Source organism: Aulonocara stuartgranti (assembly GCF_965226115.1).
Source record: "Aulonocara stuartgranti genome assembly, chromosome: 22".
In the NCBI taxonomy this organism is placed as follows: domain Eukaryota; kingdom Metazoa; phylum Chordata; class Actinopteri; order Cichliformes; family Cichlidae; genus Aulonocara; species Aulonocara stuartgranti.
Genome location: NC_138957.1, coordinates 36,830,220 through 36,852,122, shown reverse-complemented (window position 1 = coordinate 36,852,122; position 21,903 = coordinate 36,830,220). Strand labels below are relative to the sequence as shown.

General features: G+C 48.9%; 1 protein-coding gene across 1 annotated transcript; it reads left to right on the top strand.

The window, feature by feature from the left end:
- Window positions 1-602: 602 nt before the first annotated feature.
- On the top strand, window positions 603-10,192 carry LOC309699394 (zinc fingers and homeoboxes protein 1-like). The gene is made up of 8 exons (XM_082522415.1): window positions 603-992; window positions 4,010-4,501; window positions 5,026-5,649; window positions 6,001-6,127; window positions 6,960-8,189; window positions 8,280-8,411; window positions 8,675-9,075; window positions 10,081-10,192. Exons 2-7 carry the CDS (start codon window positions 4,134-4,136, stop codon window positions 9,065-9,067), a joined length of 2,874 nt encoding a protein of 957 aa, XP_082378541.1. The 5' UTR covers window positions 603-992; window positions 4,010-4,133; the 3' UTR covers window positions 9,068-9,075; window positions 10,081-10,192.
- Window positions 10,193-21,903: the final 11,711 nt, after the last annotated feature.

Genomic DNA, 21,903 nt, shown 5'->3' with positions numbered 1-21,903 from the left:
GTGATCGTCATTAGCTTTCATTTAAATATATTTTCTTAGTTTCCTTTCATCTACATTGCGCTTGCGCGTACTTTTATTTTGACTGAACACATCCCAGAATATGAAACGCTGTAAAACAAACTTATTTTTTTTACTTGGAAGAAAACACCACCCAGGGCTGGAGCCTGTGCCGGCTACCGCAGGGCGAGAGGCGGGGTTCACCTGGACGGGTAACCAGGCTGTCAGGGGGCTAACACAGACGGACGACCGTTCACTCACACAGTCCACGTAGAATCACCAGGTATCCTAAACGCTTTGGACTGTGAGAGGAAGCCGGAGTACCTGGAGATAACTTCCACACAGAAAAGCTCAGAGGATTCAAACCCACATCCTAAACATTATTACACTAACTGAAATTTAAAATAAAAAATAACAAAGGATCATTTTTAAATGAAATATTTCTAATACTATTAGTGATATGTAAGAACAGCACCGCAGGTTGTAGGTTTTGTGAGATGTAATTACTGTAATTTAACGTATTTAAATGGGTTTCGTCGCTGTGGTTGTTGACTTCAACTACAGCTGTGAGTGTGTCAATTACACAGTTACCCACACAGTTCATGTTACTGGCGTTTCTCGTGTTTGCGTTGATGCTCTTATTGCGAAAAGCTCAAACCGGATACATTTCTCGGCCGTTGCTCGCTTGTAGTGGCGGTATGAAAAATGGCCATCGTCAGATTCGGTGAACTATCGGACCCTTTTCACTTAAACGGTCCGTCTCATTAACAAAGCGCGACAGCGAGCAATGCGAGTCGGAGCGGCGACCGGCCCAAACTGGAGCTAGCCGGCGGTAGTTAGCATGTTCCCCGGCCGCTGGAGCGGCTCTGTGTCCGGCTGAAGCAGATGGGAGCCGCGGTGAAATCAAGCAAAAGGCGGAAGACTGCGTATCAACAGACACGGCTACAGCTAACTGTTCGCTCCGGCATGCAGGAAAACGGAAACCGACAGTGCAGGTAAACACGCCCGGGCTCTCAGCAGGCTGCTAGCGGCGTCAGCTGGAGCCTGCTGCCCGCTGCAAGCAGCGGAGCGTCGGCTACCACAGCGCGGAGCGGCGGGGCTAGCTAACGTTAGCGGGAGGATGTTCAGTGAGGACAGGGGAGATTCGTGGAGCTCTAACATGTTTACGTGTGTGCTGGGCAGGAAGTACACCGAGTACGAACCGAGCCCCCACACCGCCGAGGCAAGGTACTGAGTACTGCAATCAGTGCTGAGCAGAAGTATCAGAAGTACCTTCCCTGCAGGAAATGTATCTCTGACTGAAGTAGTACTGGTAACGGTTTATAAACCGGTCCCCAAACTAAGGCCTGGGCCCCTCTGAAGGGTCACCAGGGATCATACGATGATTAATAAGAAAACAAAGGAGGACTTTGGACTAATCAATGATCCCGATCTGAAGCTATCAGCTGTTTACAGCTGTTTCAAAGGAATAAAGCACAGACCTAATTAAGTAGAGGCTACAGTCAAAGTAGGGCAGCAACAAGTGCAAATATTTACCTCAGAAATGCAGTACAGCAGCAGTATAAGATTAGGATATACTGCAGTAAAAGTTTATTTAGGTCTGCCACTGTACCAGACGCATCTCCAGGGTGCACAGTAGCAAAGTTACACTGGCTTTGGTGGAAAACTGCTTTCATTCTTTTATATCTCCCTGATGTCCCACAGTGAGCTGTAGGGTTAGTGGTCAGAGTTGTTACTCATGGAAAGGATCCTGTGATCATCCCCCACACTGGCACTATTTTAATTATGATGTTGTTTTGTTTACAGTATTTAAAATCATGTGTGTTTTTCTGCATACTCTGCGTTATTGCCCCTAAATCCACGGCTGAAAGGAAAATGAAATCTTTAGGGTCACCATGTTTCTGCCCAAACAAAGTCAGGCAGCTAGGAGCCTGACATAAACAAACAGAAGAAGAAGCCATCAGCTGACACTGACTCAGGCTCCTCCCCTTTCACCGATGTTAGTAAAAAAACGAATTAAACCAAAACTGGGACTATTGGCAACTTCTGATTTTATTAACAGTTAATAAACAAAACTGTAGAAAGCAGCTGAGGAGACAGACCCAACCAAGACAGCTTCAACACCTCTGAGTTTGTTTGTGTACGGGGGACGGCGGGTTAATTAAGTGGTAATAGAAACACAGTCACGTGGTCAGTAACACCTGATATGTAATATGACAGAATAATGATAAAGACTTTAGGAGTTAAATTTATCATCTAAAGGATCCTGCTGTCATACACCAAAGCTGTCTGTAGCTGTAGTTATGAAGGTTTATGTGACTAAACTATTTAACTCTCATACATTTGCTGTTTATGCCCAAAATATTCGTTTAAGTAATTATTGCTGTCGTCAGTGTAAGCTAAAGCCTCGTTGGATTATATAATCCAGCAGTTTGCAAAGTGGGACAGACCATGTCAGCGTAGGCTGGCCGTACTTTTCACCATAGCTTACAGGACAATGTGCTGTCCTCTGGTGGCGTCTTCCTGACCTGCAACTCGGAGCAACAGAAAGATTATTTGTTGTTGTTTTTTGTGTGTGTGTCTGTTTTTTTTGGGGTTTTTTGTATCCTCTGAGAATCAGACTGATTTCTGCGGCGTGACACTGTTTGTGTTGCCCTCGTTGCCCTGTGGCTACCATGAGCAGTTGCTCTTCTGAGACAGGCTAGTTAACTAGTCAGAGCTGCGGAATAACGAGCTGTCGCCCTCCATCTTTGCTGTAAACGGACATTTTTTTGTGTGATGTGTTAACAAATGGATCGTTGAGTTTACGATACTGAGCGTGGTCGTGATCACGCAATCATAGGAAGGATTCACTGATGGTGCTGGAACAGTTTAATAACTGATTTCATCAGCATGAACGTGTTTCAGCATTTACAGCATAATAACTGCACAGTTCATTTAAAAACATGTTACTTCACTGTATACAAAGCCTCTGACAGACAAGAGCGATGAAGGAGGATGAAGGTGGAGCGACCCGTACGTGATAATTTAACCCTTTAAGACCTACCATAGAACCAAGTCCGCCAGAGCTTATATTATTTTTTTACATGCTGTGGAGCCATTTTCGGGAGCATTTCAAGTTGCTATACATCAATACAACTGTTATAGCCCAAATTCTAATAATATGTATGCATTAAGTCCATAGTAACTACATAAAATGCAAAAAAAGTGCAATAAACTACAAAAAATTTGAAATCTTTTTTATTTTTTTTACATATTTCTACTTGGAGAAATTTTAAATACAAAAAAGTTGCAAACAATAGTTTACAACAACAGGAAATTTATTTTGAGTGTCTTCATAGTTTTATTTTTGTGATACACCAATTTTTATAAACTGCAGAAAAAACGAAAAACAATCCTATGATGCAAATTTGCAAAGAAAACAGCATCAAAATAAAATAAACTATTTCCAGCAGTGCAATTTGAGTCCTAAGCATCCCAGCAACTATTCAGAAAATCATAAAGTCAAACATGACTTTTAAAAACACCACTATTGGCTTTTAAGGCCTACAAGTAAAAAACTACATTTTCCGCGAAAATGACGTCACTTCCGGTTTCGGGGAAGTAATGGCGGACATGCATAGTTCGCACTGACGTCTATTTCAATGTAGGAAGTGTTACGAACAGCTGATCGGATCGGCTAAGCCAGTTTCTGGAATATTATGTTTTTGTTCCTGCAAGTGCTTTTTATGCTGTTTTTGCAAAGCTTTATGTGGAAGGAAACCGTGATTTAGGACAAGCTGATGGCATCAGATGAAAGTACAACTCCTCTGGTTTCATATGCAAAAAAATGACTGCGCTAGCTTGTAGAACCGTGGTTCCGGTTCTACAGGGATTTAAAAATAGTTACGCAAAACGGAGCATGCCCACGCCATCCGGCTTTAAAGGGTTAACTGCTGATGTTTGATCTTAAAGAACAGGTGGCGTGATCGTGGGGATGTGCTCTGAGTAATGATGCATTTCTGTGCCACAGGGTTTAAAGACAGCGAAGGGAACATTTCGACTGGTGACCTCCTCCTTTATGGAGCCACGACAGGACGGCTTGAACTGAGTCGGCTCCAACACTCGGCTGAACGCGGCACTCACCCAAACTCAGGATGGCGAGCAGGAGGAAGTCCACCATCCCCTGCATGGTTCCTCCCCGAGAAACTGTGGACTTGGACCAGGAGATGGAGGATGTAACAGGTGCGGCGGATCCAGAGGACAGCAATGGCGCGGCAACCGTCTCCTCGGAGGCTTCCGGCCTGCTGGAGGAGCGAGGAGAGGAGGCCGACGGCAGGCGTGACGTCGCGGCGTCGGACCCCTACCTGGACTTGAATGCAGCGGAGGGAGGCTACGAGTGCAAATACTGCAGCTTCCAGACGTCGGAGCTCAACCTGTTCACCATGCACGTGGACACGGAGCATCCCGATGTCGTCCTCAACACCTCCTATGTCTGCATGGAGTGTGACTACCACACCAAGAGGTACCACGCTCACACCACCTGACAGGAAGTGCGTTTATTTAAAAAGAAATGTGAAAGATTAAGAGCCAAAACAGTCCAGATCCAGGCCCTGAAGGCAGGTTAGAGTAACTGATAACACCCAACACACCAACACGTGTCAAAGTTCATCATCTTCAGGCAGAAAAACGCCAACAGAGCGATTATGGCTCCACTCGTCCATTTTTAACGTTTCATTTTTAAACCTCCTGTAAATGCACAGCAGCAGTCCTTGTCCCAGCAAGCAGAAGGAAACAAAACTTTCATTCACTTCCTTAAAAAAAACACACAAACACAGCAGAAAGAGCGATTTTTAATCTCAACAAAGAGACGATTAAAGAAATCACTGTTTTAATCCCTAATTTCAGGGCTGAAAGCTGCTACTCAGTGACGTTTACGCCAAGATGTAAAAATGATCTGTAACTGAGCATCAACACTGTGGACTTTACCATAGTTTGAGTTCTGAATCTCCTTTTTTGCTTTATTTACCCATGATCCTCTGCTTCCAGCTACGACACGCTGCTGGCCCACAACGCTCGGCTGCACCCGGGCGAGGACAACTTCACGCGGACGATGGTGAAGCGCAACAACGAGACCATCTTCCAGCAGACGGTGAACGACCTGACCTTCGACGGCAGCTTCGTCAAAGTGGAGGAGGACGAGGCGGAGGAGACGGCATGCAGAGGCATCGCCTTCAGCAAGACGCCCATCATGAGGAACAAGAGCCGAGCTGAGCCCAAGAAGTTCACCGCCGCGCACAAGATGGCCGTCGACGATGTCATCAAAGTGGAAAGCGACGACGAGGATGATGACAAGGAGCCGCCTGCGCTGTCGCCCGCGCCGACGGCCCCCGCTACCGTCGCCCCTCGCCTCATCCCCATCACCGCGCCGCTGCAGGTCCAGGCCATGCCGCAGAGCATCGTGGTGAACAGCCCCAACGTGCTGCAGATTAAAGGCGGGGCCTCCCCCGCTGGTGGCGGCGTGCTGCCTCCGGGGACGCTGGCGCAGGTTCTGTCAGCCCTGCAGAGCCAGCAGAACAGCACGCAGACGCAGCTCCTCATCCCCATCAGCAGCATCCCCACCTACAACGCAGCCATGGACAACAACGTCCTGCTGGTCAGCGCCTACAACAGGTAAGCACACCTGAGGTACACCTGAGGGGCGCCGCACACGTGGAACCGCCCACTGATTTTAGCTTTTTGTATATTTAATCACTGTCAGACAGTTGGCTCGCTCTTATTTTGAAAGGCCAGCTGTCGCTCATGCTTTATCTTATTTTACTGCACTTCTCTGTGCACCTGATGATATGAAAACCGACCCGCCCGGTTACTACACCCGCATTTACTGCATCAGTCACAGCTGGATGGAGGCTGGGTGGTAGCACAGACGGGTGGAGGTTACTGCTGTGCTCCACGAGCACACAGACGTGTTTCTTGGTGTGTAATCCCGCTGCCGTTTCAGTGTGCGTGCTTTTTGTGTCGCAGGTTTCCGTATCCCTCGGTGTCGGAGATCGTGGGCCTTTCGTCACAGACCAAGTTCAGCGAGGAGCAGATCAAAGTCTGGTTTTCTGCTCAGAGGCTCAAACACGGAGTCAGCTGGACGCCGGAGGAGGTGGGTGCTTCAGCAGACGCTCACACGCAGACTGACCGGCTGCAGTTAAACTTCCCGTCACGTCTGATGTTGTTCCAGTTACCACGCGAGAGTCTAATTTGATCAAATATCCTGAGTTTGTGTGCGAGCAGCCTGAAGGACGAGTCTCAGCAGGTCCCACAGCTCTGAAAGGCCACCAGAGGCTTCAAACTGAAAGTGGATTTTGCAGCAGAGGCTGTTCAGCAGTTTGTTTCAACGTGTCGCTGATGCTGCGTCTCCGGGTCCATCTGCAGTCAGCGTCAGCGACACGTTTCCTTCACAGTTTACAGATGAATCCTGGTAAAAGGAAGAATCTGCTCCTATGTCAGATTTACTCTCAGAGAAAAGCATCAGGAAACATTATTGTGCTGTTGAGTGTCACACTGTGTGAGTAGAAACTACATCATTAACTTCTTCCTGGGTCATTAAAAAAAGTGCTTGAGCACAAACGTGGTCCAGTTTTTAAGAACTGCAGTTATGAGTGTTTATTAACTGCTGCCAGACTCGTCAGGTCGCTTTATAAAACAGGTTTTTACAGGCCGTCACCGCCTCACTGATCACGTGACTCCCGGTCAGATTTTGTTGTGGCTGATGATGATGATTGTGGTTCAGTTTCCTGACAGGAAGTCGTTCTGGTTGTTTCGTAGATGTAGAATAAGTCTGTGGCTCTGAGGAAGCCTGAGGCAGGAACTTGAGCAGTTCTGAGAAACATCTTCACTGCAGCATCTAAACAATAACTCCCACAACTTTAATAACTTTAGAAAGTCGGTGATGTCACACCTTACCTTTGACCTTCTACTGCTCCTCTCTGCAGGTGGAGGAGGCGCGGAGGAAGAAGTTTAACGGCACAGTGCAGACCATCCCTCAGACCATCACCGTCATCCCCGCTAACATCGCTGCCACCACAAACGGCCTGCAGAACATCTTCCAGACGTGTCAGATCGTCGGTCAGCCGGGCCTCGTCCTCACTCAGGTGGCCGGGAACAGCGGCGCGGTCCCCGTCGCCTCTCCCATCACGCTGACGGTCGCGGGTGTCCCCGGCAGCCAGCCCAAAGCCGCCGAGCCGTCTACGTCCGAATCGAACGCCGAGATGTCGTCTTCGTCGGCCGGCGTATCGCTCGGTCTGGACTCGACCACAAGCAAGCCGAAGAAGTCCAAAGAGCAGCTGGCAGAGCTGAAGGCGAGCTACAGCCGGCGGCAGTTCGCCACCGAGGCGGAGATCTCGCGCCTCATGCAGGTCACCAAACTCTCCAAGCGAGCGATAAAGAAGTGGTTCAGCGACACGCGCTACAACCAGAGGAACTCCAAGGACCACCACAGCCTGCTGCTGACGCAGGCCACGCCTGGCAGAGCCGCGGCCGGCGGCGGCCGAGGAGGAAGGAGCGGCGGCGGTGGCATCAGCATTAACGATAGCAACAACAGCGACAACACCTCCACCATCGTCATCGACTCCAGCGACGACGCCAGCGACTCCTCGCCGACCTCGGCCGGCGCTCCGGGCTCAGCCGGGTCCTCCAGCGACCTCCGCATTAAATTCCGCCACGCCTTCCCCGACTTCACGCCGCAGAAGTTCAAGGAAAAGACTCCGGAGCAGCTGCTCGTGCTGGAGGCCAGCTTCCAGAAGTCGGACACGCCCTCAGACGAGGAGCTGAGCCGGCTGCGGGCGGAGACAAAGCTGACGAGGCGCGAGGTAGACGCCTGGTTCACGGAGAGGAGGAAAATACCGTCGGCGGGTCAGTCGAAGGACAGCGACGCAGAGGGAGACGACGAGAAGGCGAAACCGGCCGCCGCGCCTTCGCCCTCGGCTCAGGAACGACAGGGCACGCCTCCCATCAGCAGGAAGTTGGTGAAGAAGACGCCGGAGCAGCTGCACATCCTGAAGAAGGCCTTCGTCCACTCGCAGTGGCCGACGCCCGAGGAGTACGACCAGATGGCGAAGGAGAGCGGGCTGCCGAGGACGTACATCGTAAACTGGTTCGGAGACACGCGCTACGCCTGCAAGAACAGCAACCTGAAGTGGTACTACCTCTACCAGAGCGGCAAGGTGCGCTCGCAGGAAACCTTTTTTGTGATGTAACACAAACGCCACGCTTCATCTCCTGGTAACATCTGACGTTTTTTTTTCTTGTTCCAGGTGGACGAGGCGTTGAACGGCGGCGCAAAGAGCCAGAAGAAGTCAAGGAAGCGTTTCCGTGGTTGGTCCAGGAGGACGCGCCGGCCGTATCCCTGCAAGCGCTCTCCACAGGGCGGCGACGGTGCCATCAAGGTGCGTTTTTAGAAAAAAAAGAAAAATTCCTACTCGGCTGGCCATCGTTGGGCGAGAGGCGGTACAACAGCCTGTCTCTGAACTGCTGGAGAGCAGCTGGAGAACTCGAGTATTCAGCTGGATTTTAGCAGGTCGTCTGCCAACCAGGGCGCTGGTTCGATCCCCGGATCGTCCACATTTCACAGTCCAGCCTCTCCTGGACTCATTGTGTAGCAAATGTGAGGATTACAAGTGACTGAAGGTGATCTTTGTTCCTCCTGCAGGTGAAGTCCGGTAAGGCTTTTCTGAAGGAGTACTACCTCAAGCACCGAGCCCTGAGCGAGAAGGACCTGGACGAGCTGGTGGCAAAGTCCAGCATGAGCTACGAGCAGGTCAGAGACTGGTTCTCCGAGACCGCCAGGAGGGCGGAGGAGGGCACGGAGCTCTTCAGCGATGAGGAGGCGGAGGAAGAGGACGAGGAAGAGGAGGAGGAGGCGACGGCGGAGCACGCAGACAGCGAGGGAGAAATGGAGGTGAAAGAACAAGGAGAGGAGGCATCGGACGACGACTGCGTGGAGGAAGACGAGAAGGACGCAGAAGAGGAGGAGGATGAAGAGATCCAGGAGGGATCTGAAGGTTTCAGCCAATCACAGCCTCAGGCAGAAGAGCAGACGTGAGCAGACAGGTGAGCAAGGTTTTCAGTTTTATTCCTTTTTTATTTCCAGAGATTCAGCAGAAACTAAAACCAGGAAAATTACCGCACAGTTTGCAGACACGTGAGTCGACGAGCAGGTAGAAGCAGTTTCTGTTTCATGAAACCTTTTGTCCTCAGTCGACCCAACTACAGATAAGAAACAGATAAGAACCACAGCCTGTCAGCACAGGAGGAGCTGCCTGATATTACAGCTCCTGATTGGTTGAATCTGCTCTCTGCAGGGACATGTGCTGCAGCTTTGCCTCCTGACTTCAAATAGACTGAACTTTATTCATATAATAGTCGTTAACAGGAGACAGACTACATGGCCCGGTCTTTAACACTGCAGCTGTGCCACAGATTTGATGTTTGCTCCACTTTGCAGTGGTTGTTCAGGAGATTTCCATGTTTCTGTTTGATTTCTGAGCTTTGAACTGAATCCAGTGCAGTCAGTGTGTACAGCGCCGGCCCTCCTGTGGGTCCCTGTAGTCAGTGCACAGTCAGTGTGTACAGCGCTGACCCTCCTGTGGGTCCCTGTAGTCAGTGCACAGTCAGTGTGTACAGCGCCGGCCCTCCTGTGGGTCCCTGTAGTCAGTGCACAGTCAGTGTGTACAGCGCTGACCCTCCTGTGGGTCCCTGTAGTCAGTGCACAGTCAGTGTGTACAGCGCTGACCCTCCTGTGGGTCCCTGTAGTCAGTGCACAGTCAGTGTGTACAGCGCTGACCCTCCTGTGGGTCCCTGTAGTCAGTGCACAGTGCTGACCCTCCTGTGGGTCCCTGTAGTCAGTGCACCGTAGGCACGTCCATGATTCTGATTGGTCAGATGCTGCAAACTTGGCCTCGGGTGAAGGTGCTGTTAGCCATCTCACCAAACCTGGGGCTGACTTCCTGAGTCACCTCCATGTGACGCTGTTGGGATAACAAGATGAATCCTGAATGACCCGGCGTGTTTCTCCGTAGTTACCTGCCTCTCTTCTCCCCACCTGTCCTTCCTCAGGTTTATCGTTGCTCCCCCCGCGCAGAGATGACAGAGGATGTGGTGTTTCTCAGTTGGTGGTTCGGGACCCAAAGATGGCTGCGGTAAGGTCAGATGGACATTCGCTTGTCGAGCGGTGGGTTGGAGCCTCGGAGGCTTTGGGTCGCGGTGCAGCTGAGAATCGCCGCGACGGAGGACGGAGCGTGTGGATTTAGTCTGCCGGGGACCGAACGGCGCTGCGATTCAGCTCTGCTCCTGTACAAACGACAAGCTTTTACTCTGACAGCGACTCGGCTTTTACTCAGATTTTCATACAGAACTAAAAAGAAATCAGCGTTTGTACAAAGACAGAAGTCCAGGACATTTCTCAGAGGTCAGACCTCGCATGGTTTTCTCTTTATTAAAAGGACTTTTTTCAGAATAACGGAGGAACCGCGGGACGTTTTTTCCGGAGGGATCGTCCTCCGGCCCAGAAACACTCGGCTCCTCTGAAGATGAGGTTTTTAAAACCGCTCCGATCAGTGCCATTCTGTTTCTACGATTGTTTAAATAAAGACAAACGCAGCGCTGGAAAGAGACCCACAGCAGACCTTTTGTATTTTTCCAGGTGATTTCTTAAAGTCTGAACAACATAAAACATATAATGGAAGCTGAATCTGTTTTTGTTTTCAGGCGTTCGGGTTCAGTTTCAACATGATTTCAGTTTGAACCAAAACAACCAGAGAACACGTGACGCACCGTTAACGGGAAAATCCACTTTAAAACTCAGAGCGTGGTCAGTTTTACCCTCTGCGGGGTAACCACAGACGAGCACGCCTCGACATAAACAGATTTTTGATTCTCGCTGTTGTTTACTCGTCTGTGCCGACGGAAACATTTAACCGCTGGTTTGAAGCTTCTAATCAAACTACCTGCATCGCGACTGCACTGCTCACACCACCAGCATCCATGGATGGTGTTCGACGGATGCTGGTCCAGAGGGTTTCAGCCTCAGGTGGGTCTCGCTCATAGATCCCAGGATGCTAGAGGAGCGATCCCGTTTGATCCTGGTTACAGAGCGCTGCTCCAGCTCGTCCTCCTGGGGTGGGGGCGGGGCAGCTCCGGTCCCTGCAGGGCTGCGGTGCGAGCTTGGTTTGTTCCCTTCAGTGGACGGAAGATCTGGGCTGAGCGATGGCCTCCACCTCTGGGTTGGTCCACTGGGTTGGTCTTCAGCCGCAGGTCAGCTGGGTCCAGAATCAGCGAATCAGCAGGCTGGGAGTGAGAAGCCGCTCCAAGTTTGTCTGCAGGAACGGGACAGGTTGTCTGTCAGTTTTCCAGATGCTCTGCGTTCCCTGACCCCTGCTGACGGGCTGCGAGTGGTGACCGCAGGTCGGTCGCCTCCTGACCGCCCTGAAAGGAGGCAGCCGAGGTGGCTCGGACTCCCGAACACCTATCAGAGGTGTGGCCAGGACACACTGGAGAGGTAACAGGTAAACAGCTGTGATCCAGCTCAGCGCTTGGAAAGAACAGGGACATCACCGGACGTGTCACAGAGCAAAAACTAAAAGTTCAGATGGAAGTGGATTTTTCCTTTAACGCTGTGCGGACACAGACTCGCTGCTCGGATGATTTTTTTTCTGGGTTTTTTAAAAAAAATAATCGGAACTTTACAAACCGATGAAGTTGAGAAACGTTTGAACCCGAGCGCCGCCTCCTCGTCTCCTCGTCCAAAAAGCAAACACACACAGGCAGGTGCGCTCTACTTCAGGAAACAGGCAACTTTACCTCAGTCAGTTAAACTACAAACTCGGCAAGATTGTGACATTTACACTCGACGACAGGTTTCTCCTTTACTTTATGCATGAAAATAATTATGTCTTTCAGACAGCGTTCGCCACCACAGGCAGCGAATCGCTTCAAAGAGGAACAGCAGAAGAAGACATAGTTATTACTGCGTTTATTAGCTCAAATACGGGTGAACTAGTTAAACGAGATCTTTCAGGTTTCCTCGAATTAAAGACGATATTTTAGGGACAATAAACCACCAGGCTCAGTTCTTACGGGAGCTTTTTAACTTTTCATATGGGGGGAAAAAGCTTTTATTTTGCTTTTCTGTGCTCTTCCTGTGGTGAGGGAACCTCGTAGGTCTCTGATAGGATATGCAACCATCAAGGAACAATCAGCAGGTGGAGGTGGGCAGTAAAATCTTCTCTGTAACCTTTCAACCACTCGTCCTCTTCTTCTTTAAATCGCTTTAATAGTCGACGGTTTTTAGTAGTTAATTTATTTATTATATCTGGACTTTCATGGATCTTTTTTTGTCTGCAAGCAAAAAATAAAAAGTGAAAAAACGAGTTTTTCCTGTTTTATGTTTGTGTGAACGCGTTTTATCTTCATGTTCCATATACAGTCGAGTCTTTGTGCCTCTGAACGAACTTATAAAGATGTAAACGATCAAAAAAATGTCTCGAGTAAATAAAACTGACAGCGTGTTGGTGTTACTGAAGGTTAAAAAACCGGCACATTTAGCGGAAACGAGGAATAAAAAAGGAAAAACATTCGGAAATGTAAGAAAATCTCAGAAAGATGTGAGTGGGTCCTGGATGCTCATGTTTACTGACAGCATCTTGCTGCACTTTTAGTTTTCAGTGTAGTTTTATTTAACTGCATTTTCAGATATTGTTCTCAAATTATGTCTGAAACTGTAACTGCTGTAATTTACCTTTAAATTAAAAAAAGGAGTTTTTCTCCATAAATTCTTCAAACATTTGATGTTTTTTGTTTTTTAGAAATCATTTACAATAGATTGCAAACTCGGGTCTTTCAGCATCTTTACTCCAGCCCGCGGGTCACCTCGGTGTCTCGGCGCAGTGTTGGCTCCTCGGCCCGATGAGGACAAAGACCCTAAAATAAAGACGAACGCTACATTTTGACGTCATGTTTTTATCAGATGTTAAAACTAAGACCTGTTGTAACATTTAAAGACACACACAGCTTTGTTGTGTTTCTCTCTCATGACCACTAAAAAACAAACTCTGGGTTTGGGTGTTTTCACACCGGCTCCCAGGGCTCATTTAAAACCGCACTGGTGTTTCTGAAGGTCCTTCGTGGCCTCGCTGATGTCGCCGTAATGCACCAGCTGGAGGCTGAAACCTGAAGGCGGGGCTGTTGGAGGTGGAGCCCCCGAGGCTCAGGATCGACCTGCCCAAGGGACCTCGAGGCGTCTGAAAGGCGTTCTGATCTTATTTCAGGTTTTTCTCTTTAGTTTTGTTCTGCTGTGAAACAGGAAGGAGTCGGTGAGCTGAAGCCTGCAGACGTGAACCGCGGGCTGAGCAGCTCAGGTTTATCAGACCACCTTTAATGAAACATCCTCTGAACTCTGGTGGAAACACATGCAAATGTGAAATCAGCAGTAACATGCGAGGCTGCTGGATTTCTCTTAAATTCCTGAAACCACCAGCAGGTGTCGCACTGGCACCGGCGCTGCTGTGACGGCTCAGAGTGACTGATGTAGAGACTTCGGCAGGACGTTCGTTTCAGATTAACGACGTGCTCGTCGGCCCTGGATGTGAGTCGCACCTGACCCCCTCCTCAGAGTCGGCTGATTTTTTTATTTTTAGTTTTTTAGTTTTCTGACAATTCGCTGAAAAAACCTGTTATAAACTACTGTGGAGTCACATGATGCAGCAGCTTTCCTGGTCCTTGTAGCTGCTGTGGTCTGAAGCGGATTCTTGATGCCGTGCGCTCCAGCGTTACAGACGCTCCTCCAAACTGGGCCTTTTTAATGTTCGTGAGGTTCGGACAGATCAAACTGACACAGGCTGAAGTGTGCTGGTGGCCACCGGTGGGTTTTTGGTGATTCCCAGTGTTACCAGCTGGAGATGACTGGAGCTTTATGACGTGGTGTGTTGTCCTTTTGGAAGAAGCCGGGCAGTGTTTCCCGGTGGTCTGTGTCCAGTTTTGTTGAGTCTATGAGCTGTAGCCTCAGTTTCCTGCTCTGAGCCGACAGGAGCGTCGCCAGTGTGGTTCTCTGCTGCTGTAGCTCATCCGCCTCCATATTGGACACGTGGTGCACGGAGAGATGCTCTTGTGCAGGCCTCGGTTGTCTCCTCTGACCTCGATAAGACAGATATGACGCTTACTGGATATTGTACACTAATCCCAGTAAATGAGTTGGTGTCATGTGATTGAATGATTAGATATCTGTGTTGACAGTCGGTTAAGTGACCGGTGCGAGCACACGTGTATGTTCACTTTGAGCTTTACGATATCTGTGTCTGTCTGCGTCTAAAAAGATTCATTTCCAGCGTTCTCTGATTGTTCCTTCTTTAACTTGCGGCGCTGTTTTCCCTCCTCGCTGAACTGCCTCAATTATTCGAGGTATTCAGCGCCGCCACCAAAAACACCGCCACCATAGAAACCATCAGCACCATAGAAACCAGCCGAACCAGTCCTGGGAACACGCTGTTCTCCTCCAGATATTCAAACCACTGTATTCTCCTCTACATCTTCGCTTTAGCCCTCATCGCTCGGCGTTTCAGCGCCTTTCAGAAAACATCTTTGCTTACACTCGGTCCGGGTTCGGTGTGAATTTGTGCCACATTTTTGGGAGCCATGATGGGGCATTTTGGCTCGTCTGTGTGGTTAAAGGGGGGCTTGTCCTCGCACTGTCGCTGCTTTCCAGCAGATGGCGGTGTGAGCTCAGCCACCCGCCCCTCTCTAACCTCTACTGTAAATCATGTAAAGCTGGCCGGGTTGGGTAATACACCATTTGTTCACAGATCTGGGTTTTATCCAGCCTTCCTGGAAGTTCACTGGCTCCGTTTCCCTCTCTCCTTAATTTCCCAGATTTTTTTTGGCCTCTGTTTTTAACTCGAACTTCGGGGAGAAAAGGCTGATTCATGTCCTGCCTTCACAGCGCCGAGCTTGGCCCCATTTTGTGGCGTCGGGTCTCCCTCAAAAACACCAGTTACACGCCGCACGTGGTCTGGCAGAGGCCTCGGTGAAAACACGAGCCGACCGCCGAGGAGGAACCTCGCAGAGAGATAAAAGTTCACTCGGAGCGGGAAGAGTTAACCTACAGGAGACCCGTCTGAACCAGGGGTGGGACCTGCTCCCCTCCTAATCGGGGCAGAGAGAAAGGGATGAAGGGGGAGGAGGAAGGGGGCAGTGGGAGGAGGAGGGGCGAGGAAGAGAAAATTGGAGTCGACGCGAGTGGTGTGACGGGCCGAGCAGAGGCCGTGCGAGGACAGCTGAGAACCCTTTCACTACTGACCTACTTCCACGCACGTGTTTGAATCTATAGCGCCGCCGACGGGGCTAAACCTCCCGTTTAATGCTCCGCTCACACGCTCCGTCTCTGGAGCACACTCTGAAAAACACCGGTCCTGCTTCCCACCGCGTTAGCTTCACACACGAGCACGTAGAAGCACAGCAGAGCGTGCAGGGCCCTTTTAGAGCCGAGGCTTTCTGAGGCTGGCAGCCTCCGCAGAGGAAGCCAAGCAGGCATTAAAAGTTAGCTGAATTCATTATGAACAGCTCCTGTTTGCACTGCTGCAAACACACAACTCCCACCAATGAGTGCAACACTAACGGAGACGCACACGCGTGTCAGGCACAATCATGGGTGTCACTGCTACTGGGGTCATTAGTACAAAGAAAGTAATCTATTACTACTAGTACTTTTATCAAAAGTAATGCATCATCTACCGAGTGAGTTGCTAGAGAAAGTAATTTGTTACTTTTACTCAGTACTTTTGCGTTCAAACTTTCCTTTTTGCTAAAGCATATAGTTAGGGCTGGACCAGGTGACCCTGAATCCTCCCTTAGTTATGCTGCAATAGACGTAGGCTGCCGGGGATTCCCATGATGCACTGGGTGTTTCTTCTTCTCTCACTATGTGTTTATACACCTCTGTACGTGTATAACTAGTCACAGCTGGAGGTTTCTTCCTGTTAAAAGGGAGTTTTTCCTTCCTACTGTTGCCAAGTGCTTGCTCACCTTGTATGAACCTCGAGGTGACTTTATCTCTAAGCCTCTGCTGCGTTGCAATCGCTCAGTTGTCCTGATGTTCGTGTCACGTGCTCTTGTAGTCATTTTGGAAGGCCGGCCATTCATTGGGCGACGTTCCAAGTTTTGTCCATGTGTGGATGACGGCTCTCGCAAGTGCGCATGCAGAAAGAGACTCTGTGCAGATAACTGAAGAACTTTGTGACTCATTACATTACTGTATTACTGAAAAATGTAATGTGATTACAGTAATGTGTTACTTTGGAACATGTTACACCAAACATGTTTGCTGTCATGTTTGAGAGAGTCTCGGTGTCCTCAGCCTGCTCAGTCACGTCCTCTGGATACGAACCACGAAACAAGTTAAACTAACGTTTTTTCCTCGGCTCTCCGGAGGATAAATCCCCGCGTTTATTTTATGGTGAAAGTCAGAAACCAACGGCGTCAGAAAGGCTGTTTTGGTCAGAGGTTTGGGTTTAATGAAGTTGCAGATCACAAAAACACTTCCTGTATTCATTCAGTTGGGGAACCCTCGGGTCCCTTACTGAACCCTTCATGAGAGCGTTTTTAGAGTGCAGGCGTCCCGCTCGTGTTCCTCTGCTTTTTTTCCCCTCGCTTTCTTTTTTCAGCCGATTACGCAGCAAAGAGCGAGCGAGCATGAGGAGATATAGAGTAAGAGAGAGGGGGAGGGGGTGAAGCTGTCTGGTGCTGATGTGGGTCATTCTGAGGGCATCTCTCCTCGCTTTACCCCGTCGCTCTCTCCATCGCTCTTCCTATACCCCTCCACAGACCCCTCCCATCGCGGCTTGTGCCCGCGGTCGCTGCCTGCTCGCTGCATCGCCCTACATATCCGCACGCCCGGCAGCTTATTCATCCGTTCATTCGTTCGTGCGTCCGCTCGTTTGTATCGTGAGGACGTGATGGATCCCAACTGTGCGTCTGTCAGAGAGGAGCTGAAAAACGAGGCCGCGTGCCGACTCGCCGTAGATCCACATGTAACGCAGCAAACAGCTTGAGGCGCCGACCCGACCTCCACAAACTCTGCAGATCCAAATCTGTAGGAGCGGCCAGACCCAACGAGACCCCACGGGTCAGAGAGGACCGGCGGTGCTTTTCTCATCGCGTCATATTGATGTTCCTACGGTAACAACACCAAGGAGAGCATCCACAGACGGGCCGGGGGGTGAAAACAGTCAAATACAGGCCAGAGCGACCCCCTCGGTGTTGATCACCAGGTCACCGAGCCGCTGACCCTCGTGTTACCGTTTCAATCATTTCTCTCTCACAAACTTCAAAGTCCTCTGAGGTTTTAGTTTCACCTGTGGTGTCAAATATAAAGAAATATTTTCACCTGCACACGGCAGCTTGTAGAGGCTAGAGCAGCCGCTTGATCTGAAACAACAGATTTAGTCTCCACATTTTGTTTGGCCTTTTTCAGCTTATTTGACCGACACAGTGAAGGAAGGACAGGAGAGCAGGTGCAGGGAGAGAAGGGGGAAGACTTGCGGCAAAGGACTCGAACCCAGGCCGGCCTGTGTCAGCCGTATGGCATGTGGTCGCCCGCCCAACGCACTGAGCTAAACCTGCGCCAGTCTCCACATTTAAGCTTTATTCTCAGACCAAACAGTGTTTTTGTTCTTAATACTCTTTCGAACATATCCGATATGACACCAAAGTAAAGGCTGACTCGTTATATTCAGACTGTTTGGTCTTTAAAGTCGTGGTTTGGTTTTATGGCCTTTTGATAATAAAAATAAAAGCTGAGGCCTAAACTTTGTCCAAAGTCAATAAAGGAACAAATTTCAGCCTAAAGGTGGAGGAACGAGTCCCACCCCTGCCCTCCTGTAACGCCTTCAGCATCTACACAGACAATCACTGTGAGAACTTTGTTTAAGTGGAGTTCCTCTAAACTCTCTCTGAGGAGAAGGCGGGACAGGGGGAGGGGTTTGTTTCCACGAACATGTGCATGACGATGACCTCATGCGACCCGCTGACCTCACAGTGTAACTTAGCCTCCCTCTGCTGCGTCTGTGAGCGCGATACGTCCGACTCTGAGTCCAGGTGGCAGCTGTCCTGTATTTATTTGTCATTCTAAGCTGTCGGTCTATTTTTTCAGTGGCGATCTCTCATAAACGGAGACGTCAGTATCCACACGAACACGCTGGCTGGCAACCTGCTGACAGTCATCGCACCTCTCATTATATCCATTCAATCAGAAAAAACGGCACAAACAGCGTTTCTCTCCACAGTACGACTCTCTGTTAACTGTCAGAGCTCCTCCCCCTCCTCCCCCATAATCCCTCCAACATGAGAATAAATAATTCACCGCTGTCGGCTCGCAGACGCGTCACTGCAGCTTTTTGTGTTTTCTCCTCCCTGGATTCCTGAAGTTTACAGCCTGCACGTGCGAGCCGAGCGCTGAGCCTTTAAATACGACATCAGAAGGAACGCTGCTTAAAATTCATCCAGGATTTTCCTTCAATTACACATAATTTAATTATACATCGTTTTTTTCAATAGGAACACACGATAATAACTCATTAAACCGCAGTCATAAAAGGAGGGGATCGCTATCTGTCCGGCACACTGCACTTCATTTACTGGCAGCTCTTATCAGGGTCCCTACAAGTGTTTTAATAATATTGATAAGGACTATAAGTAGCCCCTAGAAGCAAACAAGTCCATTCTCTCTGATGATTATGTTCAGACCCGGCAAACATCGATCCTATCTTCCATGTTAGAGCTGGTGAAAAAAGACGCAGACAAACAGGTCCGGTCACATTCGTTTTCTTAACTGCACATCTGGCTCAGGGCCGCTGGGGGGGTGGAGCCCGGTAAAGGCTTGATTAACTAGGCTCCACCCACTGCTGCTGGTTCATGGGTGATTCAAGTTGGCCAAACAGTCACAAAGAGAACAAGCTAACAGTAAGAGACGATCCTTAGAAATGCGGTTCATGCAGACTATGATGCGTCTGAGGCTTGAAGCAGGTTAGAGAGACAAACCGTGCTGAGCAGAAACTTTAGATGCTGACCCTCGGAGAGGCTGTAACCTCGGTTTGGTCGCAGGCTTTTCAGCCCTGAGGATTTCCTCTGGATCTCCTGGATTCGCAAACTTCTGACGACTCAAAAAATCAGAATCAGAAAACTTTATTTATCCCCAAGGGACAATTAACAAAAACAAAAAGCTGGAATTAGAAACAAAACACCGAATTTCGACCCACCCAGATGTACTTCGAGGGCCTAAATAAACCCTGTCAGTAACTCTGAAAGTGTTTATAGCAGGCTTTGTTAAATATAGCAGTTATTTTAAAGGATAATCAGCTGATTCTGATTCAGGTGGGATTCAGACTCAAACAAATTCTCTTGGCTGAAGTCTGAGTCAGGTTTTAGACTTCCTGCCTTACTGGACCTTTCTTCCTACTTCCTGTGCTCATGTGTCTACATATTGTTTGGTTTTTTAGGAATTGACAGTTGAAGTTGTGCCAATGGAGACGTGTGGACAGCTGCAGTGAACTTCTTAGAAGTTTATGTTAAGGGTTTTTTTCCCAACAGAACAAAAACCTGTGAAACCTTTAAAACATCAAAGAAAAACAAACTGCACACCTGACCTGTTGCTTCAGGGTCCTTTTCTTATCCATCTAACTGATGCAGACGTGATCGCATTTCAGGTTTATGACGCTGACAGAGACGAGCAGAGAGGCGACGGCTGCGACAGTCCAGACACCGTGCAGACACCATTTAGATGCAGATAAACAAAAGTGGTGTTGTTCATTTCTTTAAAAACAGGCTTCTGGTAACACCAGTCTGCATCTGATCACAGCCGCTTCATAACCACATTAGTTACCAAATGTTTTTTGTATGAAACAAACACGAAACAGATAAGCTGGACCTCTGTTCTCCGTCTGCGGATCAGATTGTGCGGTCTGGTTTTGGGGTCATAACCCTCCAAACCTGCATTTAAACATGAAGGACATGCATGGATATTGACACCTTTACTTCACTGTAGGTTCACATCCATGACACACGTCTGGGTTTGGTGGGATTAGTGAGCACTGTCAGTGGTTTATATATCTCCTCCAACTTTGAATGAAAGAAAAACGGCTGAAATCAGGTTAAAAAGCCGCCGTTGTGCTGACCTTTAAAAATCTGAGAACTTTTTTGAAAAACAAAACAAAAAACCTTCACTCAAAGCAGAGGAAACAGTTTGTATCCCACCGCAGTGAAATATAGTCCCTCCAGCCCACTGCGCTTCCCTGGCTCTGTTCTCAGATAATCCCTTTAACATGAGAACATTTGCCGCGGCCTCCCCTCACCCAGCCGCCCCTCCCTGAATTAACTGATGGCCGCCTGTCCCGGATGCCTCAGCTCTGACAGATTGCTTGGCTGGACCGCCGTGTCCTCAGAAGACCCCTGACAGGCTGAAGTCTGGCCTTCGGTGAATGCTTACAGGGAGAGACAAATATCCAGCACTCACTGATTCTTTGTTTGAATTGAGCTCAAGACTGAACTGCTTTTACTTTACTGCACGCTGGTATTAAAACTGTCTAAACCCAAATCAAGAGTCAGCCAGCTTCATGTGTAATGCACGCTGACCCTCTGAGACCGACCTGAAGCGCTGATTTATTCTGGTTACACCGAGGAACTCTAAGCTCACAGAAAATGTTCAAGATGAACCCAAACCACGCATAATTAGCAGAACACACAACGCTGGGGCTGCATGTATAAATTATGTGTACTTATATACGTCTTTTCCCAGCAAGAGCCTGAAGAATGAAGCCAGAAACCGCAGTGTCTCCGATGTCCACCAGAGGCCACTCCAAAAGTGAATCCGTGGGTGAATAACAATTAGCTTGAGCTGCATGCTAAAAGATCTTTTGTTAAAAGGGTTGGCGTAATAAGCAAATGCTTTGATTAGCCTTGTCTCGTGCTTTCTTGCTTTGTGGTAGATCTTTATTCTGTACTCACTGAGATATTTGAATGCTAATCAATAAATCAATAGTCAATACTCAATCACAGTAGGTGTGACTTTGGCCAGAACGGGCTAGGACAATGGTCCAGTCTGTCTGACTGGATGGTTTTGCAGTGTGAAAGGACTCAGTTTGGATTTTTTATGGAGGTTTTGGCCTGTAACAACAGTCCTGGACGCCTGTTGAGATAAGTTGGACTTTTTCCTGGAGGGTGGTGGATTTCGCCAGGACTGATGTTGTTCTGCATCATCAGGTGGTGCCCTCCAGTTCATGCTGAAGTGGTTCTGAGGCCGTGGTCCTCAGTCAGCATGTTAACTCTGGGTCAGTGATGAGCTTCTGCCCCAACTGGAGAAAGGTAGTATCTCTGGGTCTTATTCACGAGAGAGGGCAGCGAGAGATTCACAGACAGATTGCGACGGTGTCTGCAGTCCATCGTGGTGAAGACAGAGCTGAGCAAATACATGAAGCTATCGATTTACTGGTCAATCTATGTTCCTACCCTCATCTATAGTATGGCGCAAGTTTTGATAGCGACTGAAAGAACGAGAATGCAAATACAAGCAACAGAAATGAGCTTTATCCGAAGGCTGGCTGACCTGTCCCTTAGAGAGAGGGTGAGGAGTTCAGTCATTCGAGAGGGTCTCAGAGTAGACCCGCTACTCCTCCACATCGAAAGGAGGCAGTTGAGGTGTTTAGGCATGACAATGGGTCTCCTGGCTCTGTCTTGCTTGTGATGAATAGATTACATTTTGCATCAGGAAGCATCATAAACCGAACACGACACAGCAAATAGCAGTCAGAGTCTCCAACATTACCTCAGTCAGAGGTGGTGGAAGTGTCCTCTGAGGACTGCATGGCTGGGTTGTTGGATCATCAGCTTCAGGTTGCC